Raw genomic sequence first — 27,147 nt, 5'->3', positions numbered from 1 at the left:
GGGGGAGTTTGCTAATGCTCTTCGGGAGGGTTTAAACTAATTCAGCAGGGGGATGGGAACCTGAATTGTAGCTCCAGTGTACAGGAGGTTGAGAGTAGTGAGGTCATGAACAAGGTTTCAAGGTCGCAGGAGTGTACCGGCAGGCAGGAAGGTGGTTTGAAGTGTGTCTACTTCAACGCCAGGAGCGTCCGGAATAAGGTGGGTGAACTTGCAGCATGGGTTGGTACCTGGGACTTCGATGTTGTGGCCATTTTGGAGACATGGATAGAGCAGGGACAGGAATGGTTGTTGCAGGTTCCGGGGTTTAGATGTTTCACTAAGATCAGGGAAGGTGGTAAAAGAGGGGGAGGTGTGGCATTGTTAGTCAAGGGCAGTATAATGGTGGCAGAAAGGACATTTGATGAGGACGCGTCTACTGAGGTAGTATGGGCTGAGGTTAGAAACAGGAAAGGAGAGGTCACCCTGTTGGGAGTTTTCTATAGGCCTCCGAAAAGTTCCAGAGATGTAGAGGAAAAGATTGCAAAGATGATTCTGGATAGGAGCGAAAGTAACAGGGTAGTTGTTATGAGGGACTTTAACTTTCCTAATATTGACTGGAAACGCTATAGTTCGAGTACTTTAGATGGGTCAGTTTTTGTCCAATGTGTGCAGGAGGGTTTCTTGACACAGTATGTAGATAGGCCAACAAGAGGCGAGGCCACATTGGATTTGGTACTGGGTAATGAACCAGGCCAGGTGTTAGATTTGGAGGTAGGTGAGCACTTTGGTGATAGTGACCACAATTCGGTTATGTTTATTTTAGCGATGGAAAGGGATAGGTATATACCGCAGGGCAAGAATTATAGCTGGGGGAAAGGCAATTATGAGGCGATTAGGCAAGGTTTAGGATGCATAGGATGGAGAAGGAAACTGCAGGGGCTGGGCACAATTGAAATGTGGAGCTTGTTCAAGGAACAGCTACTGCGTGTCCTTGATAAGTATGTACCTGTCAGGCAGGGAGGAAGTGGTCGAGCGAGGGAACTGTGGTTTACTAAAGAAGTTGAATCTCTTGTCAAGAGGAAGAAGGAGGCTTATGTAAAGATGAGGCGTGAAGGCTCAGTTAGGGCGCTTGAGAGTTACAAGTTAGCCAGGAAGGACCTAAAGAGAGAGCTAAGAAGAGCCAGGAGGGGACATGAGAAGTCTTTAGCAGGTAGGATTAAGGAAAACCCTAAAGCTTTCTATAGGTATGTCAGGAATAAAAGAATGACTCGAGTAAGATTAGGGCCAGTCAAGGACAGTAGTGGGAAGTTGTGCGTGGAGTCCGAAGAGATAGGAGAGGCGCTAAATGAATATTTTTCGTCAGTATTCACACAGGAAATAGACAATGTTGTCGAGGAGAATACTGAGATACAGGCTATTAGACTAGACGGGATTGAGGTTCATAAGGAGGAGGTATTAGCAATTCTGGAAGGTGTGAAAATAGATAAGTCCCCTGGGCTGGATGGGATTTATCCTAGGATTCTCTGGGAAGCTAGACAGGAGTTTGCAGAGCCTTTGACTTTGATCTTTATGTCGTCATTGTCTACAGGAATAGTGCCAGAAGACTGGAGACTAGCAAATGTTGTCCCCTTGTTCAAGAAGGGAAGTAGAGACAACCCTGGTAATTATAGACCAGTGAGCCTTACTTCGGTTGTGGGTAAAGTGTTGGAAAGGATTATAAGAGATAGGATTTATAATCATCTAGAAAGGAATAATTTGATTAGGGATAGTCAACACGGTTTTGTGAAGGGTAGGTCGTGCCTCACAAACCTTATTGAGTTCTTTGAGAAGGTGACCAAACAGGTGGATGAGGGTAAAGCGGTTGATGTGGTGTATATGGATTTCAGTAAAGCGTTTGATAAGGTTCGCCATGGTAGGCTGTTGCAGAAAATACAGAGGCATGGGATTGAGGGTGATTTAGCGGTTTGGATTAGAAATTGGCTAGCTGTAAGAAGACAGAGGGTGGTGGTTGATGGGAAATGTTCATCCTGGAGTTCAGTTACTAGTGGTGTACCTCAAGGATCTGTTTTGGGGCCACTGCTGTTTGTCATTTTTATAAATGACCTGGATGAGGGCGTAGAAGGATGGGTTAGTAAATTTGCAGATGACACCAAAGTCGGTGGAGTTGTGGATAGTGCGGAAGGATGTTGCAGGTTACAGAGGGACATAGATAAGCTGCAGAGCTGGGCTGAGAGGTGGCAAATGGAGTTTAATGCGGAAAAGTGTGAGGTGATTCACTTTGGAAGGAGTAACAGGAATACAGAGTACTGGGCTAATGGTAAGATTCTTGGTAGTGTGGATGAGCAGAGAGATCTCGGTGTCCATGTGCATAGATCACTGAAAGTTGCCACCCAGGTTGTTAAGAAGGCGTACGGTGTGTTAGGTTTTATTGGTAGAGGGATTGAGTTTCGGAGCCATGAGGTCATGTTGCAGCTGTACAAAACTCTGGTGCGGCCGCACTTGGAGTATTGCGTACAGTTCTGGTCACCGCATTATAGGAAGGATATGGAAGCATTGGAATATGTGCAGAGGAGATTTACCAGGATGTTGCCTGGTATGCAGCGAAAGTCTTATGAGGAAAGGTTGAGGAACTTGAGGCTGTTTTTGTTAGAGAGAAGAAGGTTAAGAGGTGACTTAATAGAGACATACAAGATGATCAGAGGATTAGATAGGGTGGACAGCGGGAGCCTTTTTCCTCGGATGGTGATGGCTAGCACGAGGGGACATAGCTTCAAATTGAAGGGTGATAGATATAGGACAGATTTCAGAGGTGGGTTCTTTACTCAGAGAGTAGTAAGGGCGTGGAATGCCCTGCCTGCAAAAGTAGTAGACTTGCCAACTTTAAGGGCATTTAAATGGTCATTGGATAAACATATGGATGATAATGGAATAGTGTAGGTTAGACAGGCTTCAGATTGGTTTCACAGGTTGGCGCAACATCGAGGGCCAAAGGGCCTGTACTGCGCTGTAATGTTCTATGTTCTATGTTTAACAGTTTACCCCTGTAATCAGAGCTGCTTTAGGTGTTGAAGTCAAACCACGACAACATAGGTCAGGCTGAATGGACAAGCTAGTCTTTTCCAAACCTGTTTTTATATGTTCATAAAAATATTTATTCAAACAAGTTAAACATTTCCCCAGGTACTGTTGAATGGTTTTATTAAATGAGTAATTTTGCAGCTCAAACTAAATTACCAGTGAGTCCTTATGACAGTGACATTCTTAAGATACTGTCTTGGTTCCCTTTGTTACTAATGTGACTTAAAAATAATTTATTTGTCACTCTTTTGCATCCACCAAATTGTCACCCTTTTCCCATCATCTTAAATCTTCTGCACATTTCAAATGCATTCTTAAGAGTAGGTTTCTCCTTTCTAGGCAGATTGTGCTCACATGGCCTGTGACAAAACTATCTGGAAATAATTGTCCAGTTGTCCAAACACTCAGGATTAAGCTATCTGCATCAGTGCAGACACATACTAAGTTTCCCTCTCCTCTTGAGCTGTAAAGCTGAACCAATGTTGTTCATTATAAAAATCAATATGGGGTTTAAACTGCATGTCATCAAGGGCTTCAGAAACTCTCCGTCTAGATTTTCTGCTTCTGAGTGAGATCCAGGCTGCAGTCATTTGGAACATTATTTTATTCCCCACTCCCCAGCACTGATAGCAGGGTTTGAACAACAACAATTTTAATTATGTTGCTGGTTTTATAGTCTTGGCACTGAATGGAAGAAATTCCAGCTGTCAAATGATCTTTCATTTCTTCTGCAGCAGTGAGTGGAATCTGCACTCCCATTTTGACTCAAAGTTGCAGATTTAAAAAAAACTCTTCCTTGATGGCTCTCTAACAGTTCTGAAGATCTGCACTTTTTCAGCTTCACTACCCCGACACCATGTTTCAAGTGACATGTATTTTAATGGCTCCCACAGACTGCTGACAAGACATTTACAGTAGAGGTCAAACACCATGTGACATGTCAAGCCAGTCAGTACATTAACGGAAACATTGCACTTTTACGAGCAAGAACCATGTAACAGACGCAGCTAATATTTTTGTTGTTTGTCTAACATGTACAACCAAGTGCATTAATTTTTAAGGTTATATGGATCTCCCAATAATGCACCAAAGCTGTTTAGTCAGTCACAAATTCTATCCTGAAAAGCCAATGAGCTAGTAAGGCTCAGGTATCAGGTTAACATATCCTCCATATCTGGCAGCTATGTCTTCTTGGAGCTAGTCTGACCAAAAAGACCTCATTTATCTCTCCCTGAAAGAAGAGGTACACTAGTTGGTTATTTGATAACCAGTAAAAAAAAACTGTGTTAATCCTTCTGACCAGCAAGTCAGTGTGCAGTCTGACTGCATCTCATTTTTTTGTATTTGTTGTATTGTATTGGATGTGGGAATGATTGGTTAAGGTAGCACTTATTGCCTGTTCTCAATTACCCTGGAGTAGGTGATGGCAAAAAGCCACTTTAGTTTGCTGCAGTTGTTTCGAGTGTAGGAAAGGCAATATACTTCCAAGTAAGGCTGGTGTGCAGCTTGGAGGGTAAACTAAATTACACTTACTAGTGTTCCGAAAGGCAGCAGATGCATGGGGCACTATCTGTTGCAAGTTCCTCTCTAAATCACACACCATCCTGACTTGGAACATCACCATTACTTCACTCTGGCTGAGTCAAAATCTTGAAACTCCCAGCAATGCCCACCTCCCATAAATTAAAAAAAAAACTCTTTGCAACTGCAATCTAGATAGTTTCTGTTTAAAAAACCCAGCCTGCCCATTGATTAGATATTGTCACAATAGATGGATCTACAATGCAGAGCTTCTGATATACCAATGATTTTGATTTTCAAGATTATCAACTCCAAGACTTCTTCAGTGCCAATTCCTTAATTTCTCTCCCTGTGCAAATACAAAGCTACATGCTGCTGTGAGCCCAGGTACTCTCCATGGTGTTGAGAAATAAGTCAGTGCTGGCTAGATGCACCTTCTTTCTCCCCTGTAAACATTTTTCGTTTTTGTCACAAATACATCTGCGCGCTGGAACTTGCACATGCCCTTACACTGGATTTTTGAGCTCTGAATCACTTCCGATGTGTGCGGGCAACATCCTTTTTTCTTGATGCAATTTTTTGCTGCAACATAATTGAACATACAAACAGTGTGGTACTCAAGGTTTATACTAAGGCTTAAGCAGTGATGGTATATTATTCAGGGCTACATGGGGAGAATTAGGCAACAGAATTAGTTTTGGGTTTTTTAAAGAGCTGGCAAAGACACAACGGTCTTTCTGCGTAGCAACCTCTACGGCCTAGATCTCCAGAGAGATGTTTTTTATTCTGTGTAACTAATAGGATCCAAAGGCTTACCATTCTGCTGCTGCTGCGGCCACTCCTAGCCAATAACAGGAGTCTCCACTCTTGCCCCACTGCAACCAGGAGTCCCTGGCTCTGCTGCCAGACCAGACCGCAGTGTTCAGAGACAACAAGGTGCAGGGCTGGATGAACACAGCAGGCCAAGCAGCATCATAGGGGCAGAGAGGCTGACGTTTCGGGCCTAGACCCTTCATCAGAAAAGGGGGAGGGGAAGGGGGTTTTGAAATAAATAGGGAGAGAGTGGGAGGCGGATAGAAGAGGGATAGAGGAGAGGATAGGTGGAGAGGAAACAAACAGGTCGAAGAGGCGGGGATGGGGCCAGGAAAGGTGAGTGTAGGTAGGGAGTTAGGAAGGGGATAGGTCAGTCCAGGGAGGACGGACAGGTCAAGGGGGCGGGATGAGGTTGGTCGGTAGGAGATGGAGGTGCGGCTTGAGGTGGGAGGAGGGGATAGGTGGGAGGAAGAACAGGTTAGGGAGGCAGGGACGAGCTGGACTGGTTTTGGGATGCGGTGGGGGGAGGGGAGATTTTGAAACTTGTGAAATCCACATTGATACCATTGGGCTGCAGGGTTCCCAAGCGGAATATGAGTTGCTGTTCCTGCAACCTTCGGGTGGCATCGTTGTGGCACTGCAGGAGGCCCAGGATGGACATGTCGTCTGAGGAATGGGAGGGGGAGTTGAAATGGTTCGCGACTGGGAGGTGCAGTTGTTTGTTGCGAACCGAGCGTAGGTGTTCTGCAAAGCGGTCCCAGAGTCTGAGTCCCGCTTTGGCTGCTCTCCTCTGAGATGTCGCCTTTCTGGAATTCTCAGTTATGTTTCTAGATTCACGTTTCAAAGTGCTCTGACTTGAGGCAACATTGGAATGTTGGTTTTGTGACAAGATACATTGACAACCAATTAAGAAAGATTTAGAGCTTTGAATATACAGTCTATTACACAGTGAGGGAGTCAGCATACTGGATCCAGGATTGGGTCTTGCAATTTAACATTAAATGATATTGCCTGTGTGGGGGAGCAAAGCAGATAGATGGAATGAAAATATAGAAGATACACAATTATTTGTGCTATTATCAAAACTTTTTTTGGCAACAGCATCTAAAAATGTAAATAAGGACATTGTTCACGTTTTGCTGACTGTATGTTTTTTGTTTAGTCATTTTGATGATCTTAGCTTTTCTAATGGGCTCAGAAAAGTGCATACAAGGATTTTGTGAAGCTTAAGCTGGAAGAATTGCATTAGAGCTGATAAAGCAGTAAGTGTTTTGAGAGTTTTTGATTTTGAAATTATATGTGGCGCTTGCTTTAAATTGTCTATCTTTCAGTCTTCACCTTCCACAAAAAGTTATTTTCCTTTGTCTGTCTAATTATTAGCATTAAAAATTAGATAAAACTATAATGAATGAATGAATGTCTCTTCTTCTCTGACTCCTGCTGGAGTATGGTCCCAAATGTAGTGCCAGTCTGTTAGCTTGATGGGCGATACTGTCCTGCAGTTATTAGCAGACACCATTAATTTACTGGGCATAATTGCATATGTATTGCGGTTCCCATTACCTTGCTGAATTGGCTATTCATAGGTGAGGCTCGGCAATCAATCAGAATTTAAAAATGATTATTCAAACATGAGAACCTGATGTTTGAGTGACAACGTGAACAATTATTTGCTCCCTGATCTATGCTGTCGATGCAATTAAGTAGAAAATCATCGAGATAATCCGAGGTTCAAAATCAAGCTTGGCATTCATTAGTCATGGCTTTAATTTCCATGAAGTAGTCCATAATATTTTTTCATAATTTTCATGACAAAACTAGACAATGAACAGGAATTGGAATTCTGGCTGGTTTTCCCTTTCCTAATGGAGGAGTACCAAAGCTAACTACTGGCTATCAGTTAGTCTGGCATGCAGGGAAACAAAACTGGGACTTTCTAGATCCGGATAGCCCAATTACTTTTTGAATCAGCATTTTTGTATACTAATATTAATTTCACATGAATGCATTAAAAACTATCTTCAGCTTCCTTATACTATAGGCTCAGGAATTTATTCAGACCATGCCTTTTAAACAGAACACTCTGTGGGGGCGAAGTCAAGTGTTAACAATTATTACTGGATTTCTAATGAAGTGTGCTGATGGTGAGACTTTCCAAGTAGAAAATCTCATTTCACTCTCGGAAATGTGAAATTTGCGATGAGCAACTATAGGTTAAATTTTAAACCATGCTCTGTTAAAACAATGAGATTTTAAATAAAGCTATCCATCACTTCAGGTGAAATTCTTGTGGCTCATCTTCTCCTACAAGATGAGACCCAAATTTTCCAAAGTTTCCCTAGAATCTTGCAAGGTCCCAAGAAACTGGTATTAGGCAAACATCCCTCTATTAATCAAGAAAGGAGGAGACATAGCAGGAAATTACAGGCTGATGAGCCTAATATTTGTCTTAGGTAAAGGCTAGAATCTATTATTACGGATTTTGTAGCAGGATTCTTGGGTCATCTTAATGCAATCAAGCAGAGTCAATATGGTTTTGAGAAAGGGAAATCATGTTTGACTAATTTAGTAAGGCTCCTTGAGAAGCAACAAGCAACATAGATAAAGGTGAACTGGTAGATGTATGGTACTTTGATTTCCAGAAGACATTTGACAAAGTTCCCTCCTCAATCTATCTCCATTTAAATAATATGAACCTTTTGTATTTTTCTTGCCAAAGTGGACAAGCTCACATTTTTCCATGTTATTTTTATTAGATGGATCATAGAATCCCTACAGTGTGGAAACAGGTCCTTCGGCCCAACAAACCCACACCAACCCTCAGAGCATCCCACCCAGACCCATCTCCCTATAACCCACCTAATCTACACATCCCTGAACACTACGGGCAATTTAGCATGGCCAATCCACCTAGCCTGCTTCCATCATCTCTTCCTCCAAATACAAGTTAGACTTAAGCTGTCAATTCCAGCCTCTGTCACCACATGCATTCAATTATAATGAACTCCAAACTTCCCTGGCCATTGTTTCAGGCTGAAGAAGACTATTTACTATCTTAGTGCCATCTTTGACTCACTTTTGGACTTTTGACCGTACCAGCAGGATTTTTTTTCTGGGCCTCAAGATACCAGTGCCAGGGTTAAATGTCATCAGAAACTGGCATTGGACATAATTTATTGCTGTCTCTGGGCTTCTGGAGGCAGAGAGGCATTAAACGAGGTGGGAGGCCATCAGGTGTGGATTCCATCAACTTCTTACTTCTGCCCAGATTTGTGGGGTAGAAAGGCTTGTGGATGGACTTCCCACCATCGTGCTGAGGCCCTTAAGTGGGTAGTTAAGGTCAAGTGTCTGATCCCATTGACACTGTTATTCAACCAGCAGTGGGGGGTCAGTTGGCGACACGGCAAGTCCAAAAAGCAGGAAACATGAAGTCCATTTGTGGGGACGTGATGGTCTAGTGGTATTAACACTGGACTGTTAATTTAGAGACCCACGTAATGTTCTTGGGGACCTGGGTGTGAATCTCACCATGGTCGGTGTTGGAATTTGAATTCAATAAAATTCTGGAAATGAAAGTCCAAATGATGACCATTAAACTATTGTCAATTGTTGGATAAACCCATGTGGTTCACTAACGTCCTTTAAGGAAGGAAACTGCCATCTTTAACTGGTCTGACCCACATGTGAATCCACAAATGTGTTTGACTCTTACCTGCCCTGTAGGCAATTAGAGATGGGCAATAAATGCTGGCCTAGCCAGTGATGCCCTTCTTCAAAGGGTGAGCCTGCATCACTCCCAGCATCAAGTGCTCACTGAGAGCACACCTTGCTCACCTGTAGCCTGGATCCCTTGCTGATTTTAGGCCACTACCATATGCAATGCTGCAGCATCCATGGCTCCCTTGTGGTATTGATAGCAATGAAGACCTGCTGGCTGGCAGGTCTGGGACCATGACTGCGGGGAAAGTCTACTGGGCAAGTGACTAAATGGCAGTGGACATGGTGGCCTTCCTCAAAGCACATGACAGGGCTCTCACTTTGCCCTCCAAACCAGTGAGTGAGACACTTTTTGCTGGAATTCAATTCTATTCATGGTGTAACACACAGTCACCCACCAATGATTCTCCAAAATTTGCCCAATAATAGGTCTTAAGTGATCTTCAGGCAGTGTTAAACGTCTGCCTGCTGCTTACAAACCTACCCTGGGTAAATTGGCCCAAAAGTAGGACTGAGTCAGCAAACTGCACCTATCTGCCTCCATGTTCACCCACATCAGGCCTCAAATCAGCCCTGTATATTTTCCATGACAAACAGATCCTACTTCAAACTCCAACATGGCATTCATCTATTCCAAACTCTAACAATCTATCGCTGAAATTCTTGACTATGCTTTTTGACCTCCTGATCTGCTTTACCCCTGTTCTCCTAGCTGAGTTCCAATCAGCTATTCAGAATAAACTTCATCTACTACAGGTATCCTTTTTTTCTACACTTGCCTGTGATACAAAGTTTTGGGTTGAAATTTTATTCCAGATTGTTAAAATCAAGCTGGCACTCCAATGCAGTATTGAGGGAATGATGCACTGTGTTATTTTTACGTTGCCAAACTTCTTGGAACGGTTGGGACTCCTCTGGAATTGGCCTTAATCTCATGGTGGCCAAAGAAAGCATGCCAGCAATATCAAAAACAGACATGGCTGGGAAAACTCAGCAGGTCTGGCAGCATCTATGAAGAGAAAGCAAAGTCGGTGTTTTGGGTCCAGTGGCCCTTCTCCAGAACTGATTATAGCTAGGGAAAAGTTGGTGTATATATTTGGGGGGAGGAGTAAATGATAGGTGGAGATGAAGCCCAAGATACAGAACAACAAATGGACAGACAAAGGAATGGGTAAAGGTCATCCTAGGGGAATCAATAGTTGCTAATTGCAACTATTACTAGCTGACAATAGGATGGTTGTAGTCACAGCCCACGTGATGACAAGGCCTGGTGTGTGGTGGTTGGGGTAAGGGCATGGAAAATGATGCTAAGGACCCAAAATTATTGAATTTGATTTTGAGCCCCAAGGCTGAAGGGTCCCACTGTTCTTCCAGCTTGCATTGACTTATGCTGAAGCACTGCAGCAAGCCCGAGACCAAGATATTGGCGTGCTGAAGTGGCAGGCAACAGGAGCTCAGGGTCATTTTTGTGTTCAAAATGTAGGCGCTCAGCAAAGCGGTCACCCAGTCTGCATTTGTCTCCCCATGTAAAGGATACCATGTGGTGAGCAGTGAATACAGCAGACTGGATTGAGTGAAGTGCAGATAGATGGCTGCTTCATCTGGAAGGTGTCTGAGGCCTCGGATAGTGAGGAGGGAGGAAGTAAATGGACAGGTATTTCACCTTCTGTCATTACGTGGGCAAGTGTTGAGAGTGGACGAACAGTGTACGAATGTGTCCTGGAGGAAATGGCCCCTGTAGAAGCCTGACAAGGGGTGGAGGGGAGAGGAATGTGCGCCTAGTGGCAGCATCAGTGTCTAATCATCCTTTTGATGTGGATGTTGGTGAGGTGGTAAATGAGGACCAGAGGGACCCTATTAATGTTGCAGGAGGGAAGAGAAGGGGTGAGGGCTGAAGTGTGGGAGATGGGTTGGAGACGGCTGAGAGCCCCGTCAACCATAGCGGTGGGGTATCCTTGGTTGACGAAGAGGGTGGATTATTCAGTGTGCCTCTCATAAAAGCTGGCATCATTAGAACAGATGCAATAGAGACGGAAAAAAACTGACAGAATGTAATAGTGTCTTTCCAGGAAGCAAGGTGTGAGGATACATAGTCACAGTGTGGGAATTGGTAGATTTGTAGTGGGAATTGGTAGGTTTGTAGTGGATATTGTTAGCCAGACTATCCCCAGAATGGAAACAGAGATGTCAAGGAAGGGAACGGAGTCAGAAATGGACTAGGTGAAGGTGAGAGCGGGTGGAAATTGGAAGCAAAATCGGATTAGAGTGGAAGGAGCACCAATGATGTCACTGATGTACTGGGTAAAGAGTTGTGGGTGGGGACTGGAGTAGGATTGGAACAAGGAATGCTCCATGTATCCCACAAAGAGACAGGCATAACTGGGGCCCATGTGGGCATTCATGACCATTCCAACAGTGCGTTAGCTCTTGCCAATGATGACTGGGAGAGAATCACAGCCTGTGCTTGGGTACCACCTGATATTGCGGATGACCAGAATTCATTGCTAGCCAAAAATAACCCTTATTCGGGTATTATCTGACATATCCCACATCAGGCATCAGCAAGTCACATCCCCTGCTCAGGTACCAATTGACCTTCCTGATGCCAGAAGCCTAGACTCCTACCCAAACCCAACTTGGTATTAGACTCCACTCGACAGAAATATTAGAACAGCCCCAGACCATCTGATCAATGTTCTCAACAGCTGCAGTGATGTTTACTTGGGCTGCAGAGTTCAGGGGAAAGACTGATTATGAGCCAAGGTTAGACTCTGCTGAGGTTAGTTGTATGTTGGTACAGTGATTGATTGATTAATTTTATTAATTGGTCTTTGAAATAGGTGGACTGTGATGCCCTGCTTATTTCCATCCTGTCTGAACAAATGCAGAAGGAATTGTACAGCCTCAGTAGTGTAAAAGATTCCATAGCATTATCCTAGGTGCTGAGTTATTCCCAGCATCCTGACCAATACTTATGCCTCATCGATATTTGACATCACAAAAGAAAAGATTATTTGATCATTTCACATGGCTGTTTATGGGAGGTTACTACATGCAAATTAGCGTTGGCATTTTCTACATTACAACAGTGACTGTTTCAAAATTACTTCATTGGCTGTAAAACATTTTGAGAAATCTAGTGGTCCTAAAAGATCCATAAATGCAAGTCTTCATGTTTTTAAGATTCAGGCAAATATGCAATTAGAAGCAAGGATATTACACTCTGTCCCTCCAACCTGCTCCACCACTTAATTTAACAAGATCGTGGCTCATGTGATTGTGGCATTAACAATCCCACCTGCTTCCAATAACCTTAGATTCTTGACGAACAAGTGAATCAATGTATCTATACTTTTAAAAGCAGCCAACAATCTCGATTCCATCTCTCTGCGTGCAAGAATTCCAAAACTCCCTATCCTCAGAAAAAAAATCCTCATCATCTCCATCTTAAATGGGAAGGCCAACATTTGAAAACTGTTTCTCTTGTTTCTGATCTCTCACATTCTTTCACCATCCATCCTGTCAAGTCTCCTCAGAATCTTGTATTTCAATGAGATCCCCTCTCATTCTTCCAAACTCCTGGCATTTCCAATTTTTTTCAGATAAACCCCACAATCCTGGTATCAGTTAGTGAACATTTCCTGAACTGCTTCTAACAAAATTATATCATTTCTGAAAGGAGACTAAAACTGTGCATCAACTTATCTGATGACTTACGTTTGCATCCCTATGCCCCATGTTTAAATTTCACATTCTCGTGTATAAAATCTGTTGCTGGCAAAAACTATATTCCCTGTTAAATACCTGTCATCCTCATTTTGGTATGACCTAAATAAGACTAATAGTTGGGCATGTTTCGTGGAACTGGTCATCAAAATGGCTTCTCAGGGAAATGTCTTTGGTCAAGATGGCATTCATTAAATTACATGATCAGCTGGGAAAAAAAAAGTTTTTATTCTGAAAACTTTCCACTTCCTTTTTTCCAAGGTCCTTTTTAAGACCCACTTCTGTCCAAATATTTGCATACTTGTGATCCTATCCTCATTATCTTTGGCATATTGTCAGCATCCTCCATGCCTTTGAAGCACTTCGATGTTCTTCAATATTAAAAATGCTATAATTTATAAATGAAAATTACTTTTTGCTGCCCACAGGATAGAATGTGAAGAATGGACATTTGATTCAAGTACTGGTAAGTTGCTGGTATCCATTGGACTGCACACAACAAACAAACCTTTAACCAAGGATAAGTTGATTACTTTACAGCTACTTTATGGAGGACAGAAGATGAGCAGCTGGTTAAGAATGTAGTGAAATAGTTAAGTTTAGAAGTAACAGGCATGGATAAAGATTTCAGTAGCAGCTAAGCTAAGGCAGACTCAGGCGATGTTACGGAAGTGGAAATAGGTGGTCTTAGCAGCAAACAGGAGAGTTACATAAATTTTCAGATATTTAATTCAACGTTAAAAAAAAATGTTACACGAAAGCAGCATCATGCCTCAGCTTGGATTTTTTTGACCAATGTAGCATCCTATGTTAACTTTTCCACTGGTTCAACACTTTACTGACAGCTATATAAAAAAAACACAACAGAGGGCTAACTAATGACTAAACTGTTCAACTGGTTTGATCTGTTTCCCAATCAGGTCGATTAATGTTACAGATACGTGAGCTATGGTGATAGTTGAGGCTACTGGGATATTTTTTCAGCTGCATCACAGTACTGAAAATTACTAAGTTTCAGGTAGGAAGGCATTAAACCTGAAGATAGTGTTACAGATTCAAATTAAATATTGAGATTAGTTTAATTAAATCTTAAAATAAAAATACTGCTTTGTCATATCTGTGTTCTCCAAGGTTTAGAGAGCCTTCAGTCTCAATTTGTTAAAATTAAAATCCCAAGTATCCACTGCTAATGTGTAATGATAATCAAAATGTCAGTTTTTATCTGAGCTATGTTATGGAAAATATAATACTTACTTTACTTAAACTGTTGATCTCTCCATGAAGGGGAAATATAAGTAATATGAGCAGTAAAGAAGCTGAAAAAAGCATTACCACCATATGCTCCAAGAAGCATGCCATATACACTTTTACAGAAATTGACTGCAGAAAATAAGCTATAAGCATATAGGCTATAATCATCCATGATTATTTTTAGGAAGTTATTATATCAAACAGATATTTGTGTTGCACAAACTTAAAATTAAATTACATTTTTTGTTTATAATTTACTAATTTCAGCAAATTCTATGAATCGGAATAGTATTTTTTGTTCATGGCACAGTGATATACAGTCTTTTAAATTAAATACATGTGTAATTCTAAAGCTTCCAGAGGCAATAAGTAAAGTTTGAAAATTTTAAATATACATAGATAAACTCACTCATCATCTGGTGTAAGCTGCACAGGTTCACTTGTAAACTGAGTGTCGAAGTTTTCCAGGCCGTAGTCATCTGTGATCTGTGGTTTAAATGGAGGAGTCACCTGTTTCTTTTCCAACTGAGAAAAGAAAAATAAGTCATTCAGAACCAGTTACACAGATCAGAGGAATGCAGGGAAAAAAAAAAAAGAGTCCATTCATAATACACAAGTTACAATACATTTTCCAATATAGTATAAAACACACTTGTGGGATATGGAAGTTTAACATCACCAGCTTTGATAAACGATGTCAACATATCTGGCATTCTTTCAACAGAAAAGAGAATAACAAAAATGGAAGATGAGGGGAAAAAAAACACCAAAGTCCTCAGGAAGAAAAGAAACTATAAGCCTGTCTTGGTAAGATTTTAAGAGTCTATTATTCAGGATGAGATTGCAGGGTACTTGGAAGTGCATAGTAACATGTGACTGAGACAGCACAGCTTCATCAAGGGGTTGTCACGCCTGTTTAATCTATTAGAATTCTTTGAGGACGTATTGAGCAATTTAGACAAAGAAGAGCCAGTGGACATGATCTATTTGGATTTCCAGAAGGCCTTTGACAAGATGCTGCACAGGAGGCTGCTAAATAAGTTAAGAGCCCATGATGTTAGGGGCAAGATACTGGCATGGATAGAGGACTGGGCTGACTGGCAGAGATCAGAGTGTAGGGATAAAGGGGTCTTTATCAGGATGGCAGCTGGTGACTAGTGGAGATCTGCTGTGGTCAGAGTTGGGACTACAACCATTCATGTTATACATTAATGATCTGGATGAAGGAACGTAGGACATTGTTGCTAAGTTTTTAGATAACACAAAGAGAGCTAGCTGGTAGGTATTGTTGAGGAGTAGGGAGGTTGCAGAAGGATGTGGACAGGCTAGGAGTCACAGAGCAATAGAGCTGTACAGCATGGAAATAGACCCTTCGATCCAACTCATCCATGCCTACTAGATAGCCTAAATTAATCTAGTCCCATGTGCCAGCATTTGGCCCATATCCCTCTAAACCCTTCCTATTCATACACCCATCCGGATGCCTTTTAAATGTTGTAATTGTACCCGCTTCTGGCAGCTCATTTGATATGCGCACTATCCTCTGTGTGAAAAAGTTGCCCCTTAGGTCCTTTTTAAATTTTTCCCCTCTCATCTTAAACCTATGCCCTCTAGTTTTGGACTCCCCTATCCTGGGGAAAAGTCCTTGGCTATTCACCCTATCCATGCCGTTCTTGATTTTATAAACCCCTGTAAGGTCACCCCTCAGCCTCTGATGCTCCAGGGAAAATAGCCACAGCCGACTCAGCCTCTCCCTATAGTTCAAACCCTCCAACCCTGGCACCATCTTTGTTAATCTTTTCTGAACCCTTTCAAGTTACACACCAGTCTTCCAATAGCAGAGAGACCAAATTTGAATGCAGCATTCCAAAAGTGGCCTAAGCAATGTCCTGTACAGCCTCAACATGACCTCCCAACTCCTATACTAAATCCACTGACCTGTGACGGTGTACCTGTGACTCGTCTTTCAAGGAACTATGAACCTGTACACCAAGGTCTCATGGTTCGGCACCACTCCCCCGGACCTTACCATTAAGTGTACACATCCTGCCCGATTTGCCTTTCCAAAATGCAGCACCTCACATTTATCTAAATTAAACTCTATGTGCCATTCCTCGGTCCATCAGCCCATCTGATCAAAGTCCCATTGTACTCGGAGGTAACTTTCTTCACTGTCCACTACACCAATTTTGGTGTCAACTGCACTAACCATTCCTCCTATGTTCACATCAAAATCATTTATATAAATGATGAAAAGCAGTGGACCCAGCACCAATCCTTGTGGCACACCGCTGGTCATAGGCTCCAGTCTGAAAAGCAACCCTCCGCCACCCACCTCTGTTTTCTACCTTTGAGTCAGTTCTGTGTCCAAATGGCTAGTTCTTCCTGTATACCATCTGATCTAACCAGTCTACCATATGGAACCTTGTCAAACGCCTTACTGAAGTCCATATAGATCACGTCCACCACTCTGCCTTCATCAATCCTCTTTGGCAGTTCTTCAAAATCTCAATCAAGTTAGTGAGACACGATTTCCCACAGACAAAGCCATGTTGACTACCCCTAATCAGTCCTTGCCTTTCCAAATACATGCAAATTCTGTCACTCAAAATCCCCTCCAACAACTTGCCCACCACCGATGTCAGACTCACCGGTCTATAGTTCCCTGGCTTTTCCTTACCACCTTTCTTAAATAATGGCACCATGTTAGCCAACCTCCAGTCTCCTGGCATCTTGTCTGTGGCTTTAGATGATACAAATATCTCAACAAGGGGCTCAGCAATCACTTCCCTAGCTTCCCACAGAGTTCTAGGGTATACCTGATCAGGTCCCAGGGGTTTATCTGCCTTTATGCATTTTAAGACGTCCAGCACCATCTCCTCTGTATTATGGACATTTTTCAAGATGTCGCTATTTATTTCCTCAAGTTCTCTAGCTTCCATATCCTTCTCCACATTAAACACTGATGCAAAATACTTGTTTAGCATCTCTCCCATCTCCTGTGGTTTCACACATAAGCGGCCTTGCTGATCATTTCGGGGCCTATTCTCTCCCTAGTTACTCTTTTGTTCTTTGGATTCTCCTTGACCAAGAATGGGCAAAGATGCAGCAGATGGAATACAACGTAGGAAAGTGTGAGGTTATGCACTTTGGTAGGAAGAATAGAGGCATAGAATATTTTCTAAATAGGGAAGGCTTTGAAAATCTGGAGCATAAAGGAACTTAGGAGTCCTAGTTTGGGGGTGGAGGGGGTGTTACAAGAATGATATAAACGTAAACATCAACCTAGCCAAAGAAACAATTACCACACTACTGGATGAATCAAGTAAGCAGGCAACCACCCTGAAACTACTAGATCTGTGCTTCATAACCAACTTCACTTTTGACGACAGCATATACAAACAAATCAACGGAACACCAACGGGATCCCCAATGAGGGCTGATTGCAGAAGCAATAACGCAAAAGATTAGAACGGACAGCACTCCCCACTATACAACCCAAACTTTGGATCTGATATGTAGATGACACCTTTACGATTATTAAATGCACAAAACTAGAAGAAACCCACCGACACAAACAACATCCTTACTGGGAAAAGATTCACCAAAGAAGAGAACAACAACCGACTGCTCTTCCTGGACATTATGGTAGAATGCAAAAACAATGGGGAACTCCAAACTAGCGTGTATAGAAAGACCACACATACAGACGAAATACTCAATTACACTAGCAATCACCTCAATGCCCAGAAATGGAGCTGCATCAGGACACTATCTAAATGAGCCACAACACATTGCAGCAACCCGGAACTACGCAAAGCAGAACAGGAACACTTATACGGACTCTTCAAAAGAAATGGATACCCGAAAAGCACAATCCACCGTTACCTCCGAGACAGACCACAATAGGAAGACACAACACGACCAGACTCACTAATCACCCTACTGTACCATACAGGATATTTCAGAGATGACCACAAGACTACTCAGATCCCTAGTTATCAGAGTAGCCCACAAACCGACAACCACCCCACAACAGCTACTGTCGAATGCAAAGGATCCCATACCCAAAACCAGCAAAACTGGGGTAATATACAAAATACGATTCAAGGACTGTGAGAAACACTAGATAGGCCAAACTGGAAGAAAATTGGCTATACGGATACATGAACACCAACTACCTACCAAAAGACATGACAAATTTTCACTTGTCTCACTACACGTGAACAACACATCGATAATCGCACAAGCCAAACAGAGACACACCAGGGAATTCCTGGAAGCCTGGTATTGCAACTGGACCTCCATCAACAAGACATATTGAATTAGACCCCGTGTAAAAACCACTGAGAAACAAAACTGGAAGTAATACCAACCACCCCAGCAAACTGAGGCAGATAAAGAACAAGCAGGACAGAACACTGACACTTCACTGGAGGCACACTGATGATGTTACTTAGCAGGGTGATGAAACGTTTGCAACCAAACGCACTGGCTCGGAGATCATGTCTACAACCTCATCCACAACCGAGTTACAAATCTTCTCGAAAACTTTAGATAGATTCTTGATTAGTAAGGGGATCAAGGGTTACAGGGAGAAGGCAGGAAAATGGGGTTGAGAAACATATCAGCCATGAAAGAATGGTGGAGCAGACTTTATGAGCTCAATGGCCGAATTCTACTAATGTCTTCTGGTCTTCTAGTGTTAAAACTATTTATCATGTTGTCCAGTAGAATTAATTTGTTGCATTATTGAGCGCGCTGGCAAACATTATTTTGTCTGTTGTTTCGAGTTGAGGATTACAGTGTGAAGAATTGCCCAAAAACTGATGAAATAGCCAAGAGTTATGAACCCCAAAGCCAAGGGTTTTATTGCTTAGCATCTTTTCCCGAAATTGTATCGCTAAATTGAGATTCTTTTTAAGTGTAAAATTAACTTGTTTTGGTTGTTAGAGCAAGCTCATATTATCTATGCTTAATAAAAGCAACTGTTCCACTTCTTGGCAACATTTACAGAGAACTGATGCTTGGAAAGAACATTTATAATAAGGCTGTGAATTGTGCCACCTCTAGGTGGTGCAAACTGTGTGCATGCACCAAGAGGTCAAGCAAAATATCTTCCTTTATAACAGAGTAGGGATCTAAAACTTTACACTCATAAGAAACTCAGTATCTGTATAATTTGGCTCTCAGATTCATTAAAAATGAGCATGCTGCAGGATTAGGATTTTTTTTTGTGTGGGTTCAGCTCTGTTCAGAGAAACATTGTGGGTCCAAGACGAGTTTCTGCCTTCAAATTTTTCATTTTCAACATTTTAATTTCTTTGCTGGCTTCTTCATTGCATTTCCTGTTGGTTGGCTTCTTCCTTTCAATAGCACTGTCCTCTTTCCTTCTTCGTCATTTTGTGCATGTCTACTCTCCTGAAACTGAACCAGATTTTTTTTATTCTTTCACAGAATGTCGGCACTACTGGCTTGGCCACAATTTACTGCCTAGCCTTAAGTGCCCAGAAGTTTAGAAGTCAACCACATCATTGTAGATCTAAAGTCACATGATGGCCAGAACAAGTAATGATGGCAAATTTTCTTCCTTAAAGAAGATGAATGAGCCAGATGTATATTTATGACAATGAACATTAGGCCAGTTGTGTTTTTTTTTATTGAATTCAGATTTCACCATGGGATTCAAATCCATGTCCCCAGAGCGTTATCCCATGGTTAACGCATTGCTATTATGCTATCGCCTTTCCCTTTCTGGGACCAGAGCTTCTCCACATCAACCCCGCTGCCAGCCAAAACTTGCTTTATTGTGGCCAGGGACATCCCTTTGTGATCGCTGCAACCCCAAAAACCCTGTTGATGTTTCACAGCCTAGGTAAAAGCTATGAACATCAAAAGTTATTGGTGTAATCTGCACATGCGCAAGTGGCCAACCACACATACTCAGCAGGAAGCTAATTTTGCCAGCCTACTTGGCAATCATAGCATATGCTTCAATATAAATGTCTAAGTAAATAACTGTCCAACATAAGGGCTCTTCAGCAAAATGTGTAACCTTTAGACCACTGGATGTAATCCCATTTTGTTGGAATTCTTTTTCCAGTTTGTGTTTCCTTTCCTCCAGCAATACTTTCTTTGGTCAGTGTAGAGAATATTTGAAAATTGATTGTGAAATTTTAATTGGATGATTTACTTGCTTAAAATTATTGAATTAATTTAAGGAGAGTTGACAACAATGCAATGCATCTATGGTCTATTAAAAGATTAGGATTTGATTGGCATATGCCTTCTTCTAACACAATTTCTAACATTGAATCACACTGACTGTATCAACAAAAGAGATTAGTGCGTAACTGCACTGTGTCAGTGCCAATTCAATCTCTGAGAAAATTTATTTTGATCTTTAAAAGTCCATCTTGGAAGCTTTAATACCATCAAAATCATTCACATTTCAATATGCTGTCTGCATATGGAAGTTTATATGAAAAGAAGCACAATGAAGATAGTTATCTTGTGATTACTGGTTGTCAGGAGTACCCACGGGCTGGAAGGATCAAAATTTGGATGGCAATTCATAAACATATTTCTAGTGTATAATTCATGCTTTACCAATGTCTCCTAAATGTTCACCCTTTTCTGAGACTGTGCCCATTTCCCAAAACAAAACCCCAAAGAACTGCAGATGCTGAAAATCAGAAGCCAGAAATTGCTGGAAACACGCAGCAAGCCAGGCAGCATCTGTGGAGGGAAAGCAAAATTAAAGTCTCGGGTTCAGTGGCCCTTCTTCAAAACTGACTGTAGCTAAGAAGAGGTTGGCATATGTGCTGAAGATGGGGTAGGGGGAGGGGGAAGGAGTAAATGATAGATGAAGATGGAACCCAAAGAGAACGAAAAACAGAGGAAACAGACAAAGGACAGAGGAACAAGGAGTGGGTAAAGGTCAGCTTGGGAGAATGAACAGCTGCTAATGGGCATTGTTAGTGGCTGACAATGGGTTGTTTGTAGAAGCAATCCATGTGATGACAAAACATGGTGAGTGGGAGTTGGGGTAAGGACATGACAAAAGATGCTTAGGCCCTGAAATTATTGAATGCAATATTGAGTCCAGAAGGTTGCAGGGCTCCCAAGCAAAAAAATGAGGTGTACTCTTCTAGTTTGTGCTGAGCTTTGCTGGAACATTGTGGCAAGCCCCAGAGAGAGAGATGTTGGCCAGGGAACATGGTGGTGTTTTGAAGTGGCAGGCAAATGGAAGCTCAGAGTCATTCACAGAACATCGGTGTTCTGTAAAGCGGTCACCCAGTCAGTGCTGTGTCTGCCCAATGTAGAAGAGGCCACATTGTGAGCAGCAAACGCAGTAGACTAGATTGAGTGAATTGCAGGTAAATTGTTGCTTCACTTGGAAGGTGCATCTGAGGCCTTGGATGGTGAGGAGGGAGGAAATAAACGGGCATGAGTTGCACCTTCTGTGATTGCATGGGAAGGTGCCATGGGGCTGTGGGGATGTGTTGGGAGTGGGGGAGGAGTAGACCCTGGTTCCTGGAGAGAACACTCCTGTGGAAAGGCTGATAAGGGAGTGGAAATGAATAATTTACTGGTGTTGGCATCCCACTGGAGGTGGCAGAAATAGTAGCTAATGATCCTTTGGACGTGGATATTGGTGGGATGATAGATGAGGATAAGAGGGATCCTATTGCTGTTCTCTTAGGGAAGATAAGGGGTAAGGGCTGAAGTGCAAATGAGGATAAGAGGGATCCTATTGCTGTTCTCTTAGGGAAGATAAGGGGTAAGGGCTGAAGTGCAAGAAATGATTCGGACACAGCGGTGAGAACCCTCAGTTCAGGAAGAAGGTGGATATTTGGGAGATCGCCTTGTCGAAATGAGGATCATCAGAACAGATGCAAAGGAGGTGGTGGAGGAACTAGGAGAATGGAATAGAGTATTTACAGGAAGCAGGGTGTGAGGACGAATAGTCAAGGTAACTATGGATTCAGTGCGTTTTTAGTGGGTATTGGTGGCCAGCCTATCCCCAGAAATAGAAACAGAGATGTTGAAAAAGTGAAGGGAGAAGTCAGAGATTATCCAGGTGAAGCGGAGAGCGAGGTGGATGATTGATGATCATTTCCAATCATGGACGAGAGGGGGAAGCTGCATCGATGATGTCATCAATGTATTGGAGAAAGAGTTGTGGGTAGGGACCGGAGTAGGACTGGAACAAGGATTGTTCATGAGCCCCACAAAGAGACGGGTATAAATCGGACCCATGGGGGTACCCATGGCCACCCCTTTGACCTGAAGAAAGTAAGGGGGGTTAAAAAGAAGTTATTCAAAGTGAAACAAGCTCAGCCAGGGGGAGGAAGGTGGCGGTGGATTGGGACGGTTCAGGCCTCTTTTCCAGGAAGGGGAGTGCTGGGATGCAAAATGCGCAAAGGGATTGCACGTCCATTCTTCTGATGCTTCATGTCAGTTTAGAATTTTCTGTTTGCGGGCTCCAGACACCACCTCCTTACCATGTCCTATAATGGTGATCCTTGATTCTGAGATGACACCCTCTGCTCCTAGACTATTCCCCACTGGGAAGCAAACAATCTTTCTGTAGCTACCCATCAAGCCCTCCAAGAATCTTGTATGTTTCAAAAAGTTACCTCTCACGCTTCTAAACTCCAATGAGTACAGGCCCAACCTACTTGACCTTTCCTCTTAAGAGGGTCCCTCCAGATCCAGGATCAGCCTAGAGAACCTTCGGTGGACTGCCTGCAATACCAATCTATCTTTCCTTAGATAAGGGGACCAAAACTGATCACAGTATTCCACGCATGGTTGATACAGTGCCTTGTACAGTTTTAGCTAAAATTCCCTTCCCAAGTCAGATATTGTGCAACTTGAAATAGTACTTGCAGATGATGATCCCTTCAATTCTGCCCTTGATCTTGTTCTAAGTAGTAAATGTCATGGGTTTGGAAACTGTTTGGAACAAGACCCTTGGTTAGTAGCTTATGATGGAGGAATAGTCATTGATAAAGTAGCTGAAGATAGTTGGGCCGAGTTAACCACCTCAATTTCTGCAGAGACGTCCTGGGTCATCTAAGGTCTCTTTAATCTGGTATTATGTGCAGACTCAAATTTGTAAATTTAATGTTTGTTTTGTGTTACAAACTCACAGTCAACTGGAATTAGTGCCATTCAAAGTAAGTTTTCAATTCAATAATCTAGGCTAAGATCAAACCTGAAATAATCCACATTTTCATCAACCTAATTATTGTGCTCTGTCACCCTGTTTGTAATGTCATCAATTTCAGGAGTTAAAATGCTTGCACGTTTGCCAGAAATTGAGAAATCAAAGTACTCAGTTTAAATACACAAAAAAAAATTAGCACTGAAGAGAAAAAAGGCAGGTGCAAAAGGAGTAATTAGGTTAATATCAAATTTGACTTTTAAAAGACTGAAGATTACAGGTTGAAGGGAAGGAAAACACAAAATATAATACATCATTCTGTAGTTTGAAGGGGATGAAGAACAAGGGGGAAGGAGAAGAAATGCAGTTACGCTTAAATCAAGATACCACATTCAGTGTACCTGCTAACATTTTGTGTGTTAGTGGCCCCTTCAAATTATTTTGCACATGCAGCATCTCAGAGGGTCTGACTTGACGGCAACCTTTTTGTTGAACTTCTGAATTTCTGCACTGTCTACAGAGAACTTTGGCCACAATAAATTTTCCTGAACACTGATCTCTGTCTTGTTCAGGAAATGCATACAGTGTTATATTTTAAATTTTTACAAAATGTGATTTCGTTCTTTCATTATCTCAGTGGTGCTGAGTGCATCACTTCTCTCTGCCATTTACTCAACCATAATAGGCATCAGCAGAAATGCATTTAAAAGGCAAAATATGCATTTTGTTCTCACTACAAAAATCCTTCTATCAACATCATATATTGGCCAATGTCTATTCCACTTTTCAGTATGTAAACCAAAGCAACAATTTTTAAAATCAGCTTAACTTGTTTGTAAACTTTTTAGTTACTTCTTCTGATTTTGACTTATTCTCAGAATCCTCCCCATATCCCACATCATTCACCAGCACAGTGGATTGGTGTGGGAAACCAGAACCCATTTGCTGCTTCCACAATGTTACACAGAGTTGATGTCATAAAACAGCACTGGTTTTCAGAAAGTAATGAAATATCAGTCTTTCAGAATGGCTTTTGTGTAATCAGGTGCTGTGAGTAAATATAGCTAGAAGATCCAAAAGGACCTACTAAGACCTCAAAAAGTCTGCATTCTTTTCCAATAGAACAACGGAAATGAAGTTTCCGAATAATACTTGCAGGTGAAAATGAAAAAAAACATGGTTCCCAATCACTGCATTTTAAAAAAAATACAAGAGCGTGATGAGGTGGTGGTGGCCTGGTTGTATTATCACTGAACGATCATTCTAGAAACTCAGCTAATGTCGTGGGACCCAGGTTTGAATCTCACCACAGAAGATTCACACGGTGAATTTGAATTCACTAAAAGAAAATCTGGAATTAAAATTCTAATGATGACCATGAAACCATTGTTGAATGTCAGGAAAAACCCATCTGGTTCCTTTAGGGAGTGAAACTATCATCCTTACCTGGTCTAACGTCCATGTGACTCCCGATGAACAACGATGTGGCTGACTCTCAATTGCTCTCTGAACTGGCCTAGCAATCCACTCGATTGTATTGATCGCTATGAAGTCTCGACAAAGAAATGAAACCAGATGGACCAACGGGCATTCACCTGGGTACCGGTAAAGACAATGGCAGAAACAGCCCTGTCAGCCCTTCAAAATCCTCCTTACTAATATCTGAGGCCTAGTGCCAAAATTGGAACAGCTGTCTCACAAATTAGTCAAGCAGCATCTTGCCACAGACATACTTAGGGAATCATGCCTTACAGACAAGGTCTCAGACACCATTACCACCATCCTGGATATGTCCTGTGCCACTGGTAGAACAGACCCAGAGATGGCGACATAGTGATGTACAGTTGAGAGGGAGTCGCTCTGGGAGTCCTCAACATTGACTCCGGATTCTATGAAGTCTCATGGCTTCAGGTTAAATATGGGCAAGGAAATCTCCTGCTGGTTGCCATGCACTGTTCTCTCGCGGCTGATGAATCAGTATTCCTCCATGTTGAGCAACACTTGGAGGAAGCACCGAGTGTGGCAAAGGAATAAAATGTACTTTGGGTGGGGAATTTCAATGTCCATCACCAAGAGTGGCTCAGCAGCAACACTACTGATTGACATGGCTGCTAGACTGGGTCTGCAGCAGGTGGTGAGGCAACCAAGAGGGAAAAATATACTTGATATCATCCTTACCAATCTGCCAGCTGGAGATGCAGCTGTCCATTACAGTATTGGGGAGAGTGACCACTGCACAGTCCTTGTGGAGATGACGTCCCGCTTTCACATTGAGAATACCTTCCATAGTGTTGTGTGGTATCACTGTGCTAAATGGGACAGACTTCAAACAGAACTAGCAACTCAACACTGGGCATCCATGAGGCACTATGGGCCATCTATATCAGAATTATACTCCAGCACAAACTGCAACTTCATGGGTTGGCATACCCTGACTCAACCATGACCATCAAGCTGGGAGATCAAACCTGGTTCAAAGAAGAGTGCAGGTGGACATGCCAGGAGCAGCACCAGTCACACCTAAAAAGGAGGTGTCAACCTGGTGAAGCTACCAAACAGGACTACTTGCATGCCAAAAAGCATAAACAGCAAGTGATGGACAGAGCTAAGCGATCCCACAACCAACAGATCAAATCTAAGTCCTACAGTCCTACCTGTCTAGTCATGAATGGTGGTGGACAATTAAACTGTTCATTGGAGGAGGCGGGCTTCACAAATATCCCCAAACTGAATGATGGAGGAGCCCAACACATAAATACCAAAGAATTCTGACGCATTCATATCAATCTTCAGCCAGACGTGCCAAGTGGATAATCCATTTTAATCTGCTCCAGTGATCCCCAGCATTACAGATGCCAGTCTTCAGCCAATTTGATTCACTCCAGGTGGTATCAAGAAACGGCTGGAGGCACTGGATGCTGCAAAGGCTATCGGCCCTGACAACATTCCAGCAACAGTACTGAAGATTTGCGCTCCAGACAAGCTGTTCCAGTAGAGTTACAACTCAGGTATCTACTTGGCAATGTGGAAAATTTCCCAGGTATGTCCTGTACATAAAAACAGGATAAATCCAAACAGGACAATTATCACCCATCTGTCTTCTCTTGATCATCAGTAAAATGGTGGAAGGTGTAATCAATAGTGCTGTCAAGCAGCACCTGTTCAGCAATAACCTGCTCTACCATGCCCAGTTTGGGTTCCGCTGAGGCCACTCGGCTCTTGAGCTCATTAGTCTTGGTTCAAACATGGACAAAAGAACTGAATTCCAGAGGCAAGGGGAGAGTGACAGTCCTTGACATCAAGGCCGCATCTGAGCAAGTATGGCATCAAGGAACCCACGCAAAACTGGAATCAATTGTTATTGGGAGAAAACTCTCCACTGGTTGGAGTCATACCTTGCATATAGGAAGAAGCTTGTAGTTGTTGGAGGTCAGTCATCGCAGCTTGAGGACATCTCTGCGGGAGTTCCGCAGGGTAGTGTCCTAGACCCAACCATTTTCAGCAGCTTCAATGATCTTCCCTCCATAAGATCTGGGGATATTCACTGATGTTGCACAATGTTCAGCACCATTCACAACACCTCAAATATTGAAGCAGTTCATGTTCAAATGTAACAAGATCTGGACAATATTCAGGCTTGGGCTGACAAGCATCAAGTAACATTTGCGCCACACAAATGCTAGACAATGACCATCTCCAGTAAGAAATGATCTAATCACCATCCCTTGACATTCAATGGTGTTACCAGCACGGAGATCCCCCACTATCAACATCCTTGGGGTTACCATTAATTAGAAACTCAACTGGACTCACCATCAAAACATAGTGGCTACAAGAGCAAGTCAGAGGCTAGGAATACTGCGGCAAATAACTCACCTCCTGAGTCTCCA

General features: G+C 42.4%; 1 protein-coding gene across 4 annotated transcripts in view; it reads right to left on the bottom strand.

The window, feature by feature from the left end:
• Window positions 1–27,147, bottom strand: part of prkcz (protein kinase C, zeta) — a 400,034-nt gene that overhangs the window by 36,743 nt on the left and 336,144 nt on the right. For all 4 annotated transcript variants that reach the window (XM_048615094.1, XM_048615093.1, XM_048615092.1 and 1 more), the window contains one exon: window positions 14,495–14,610. In XM_048615094.1, the coding sequence (XP_048471051.1) occupies window positions 14,495–14,610 (116 nt within the window). The remainder of the gene's footprint in view (window positions 1–14,494; window positions 14,611–27,147) is intronic.

This window comes from Rhincodon typus, chromosome 31 (genome assembly GCF_021869965.1).
Source record: "Rhincodon typus isolate 14 chromosome 31, sRhiTyp1.1, whole genome shotgun sequence".
Lineage (NCBI taxonomy): Eukaryota > Metazoa > Chordata > Chondrichthyes > Orectolobiformes > Rhincodontidae > Rhincodon > Rhincodon typus.
Note: the sequence above shows the minus strand (reverse complement) of the source record. Positions and strands in the feature narration are given on the sequence as shown.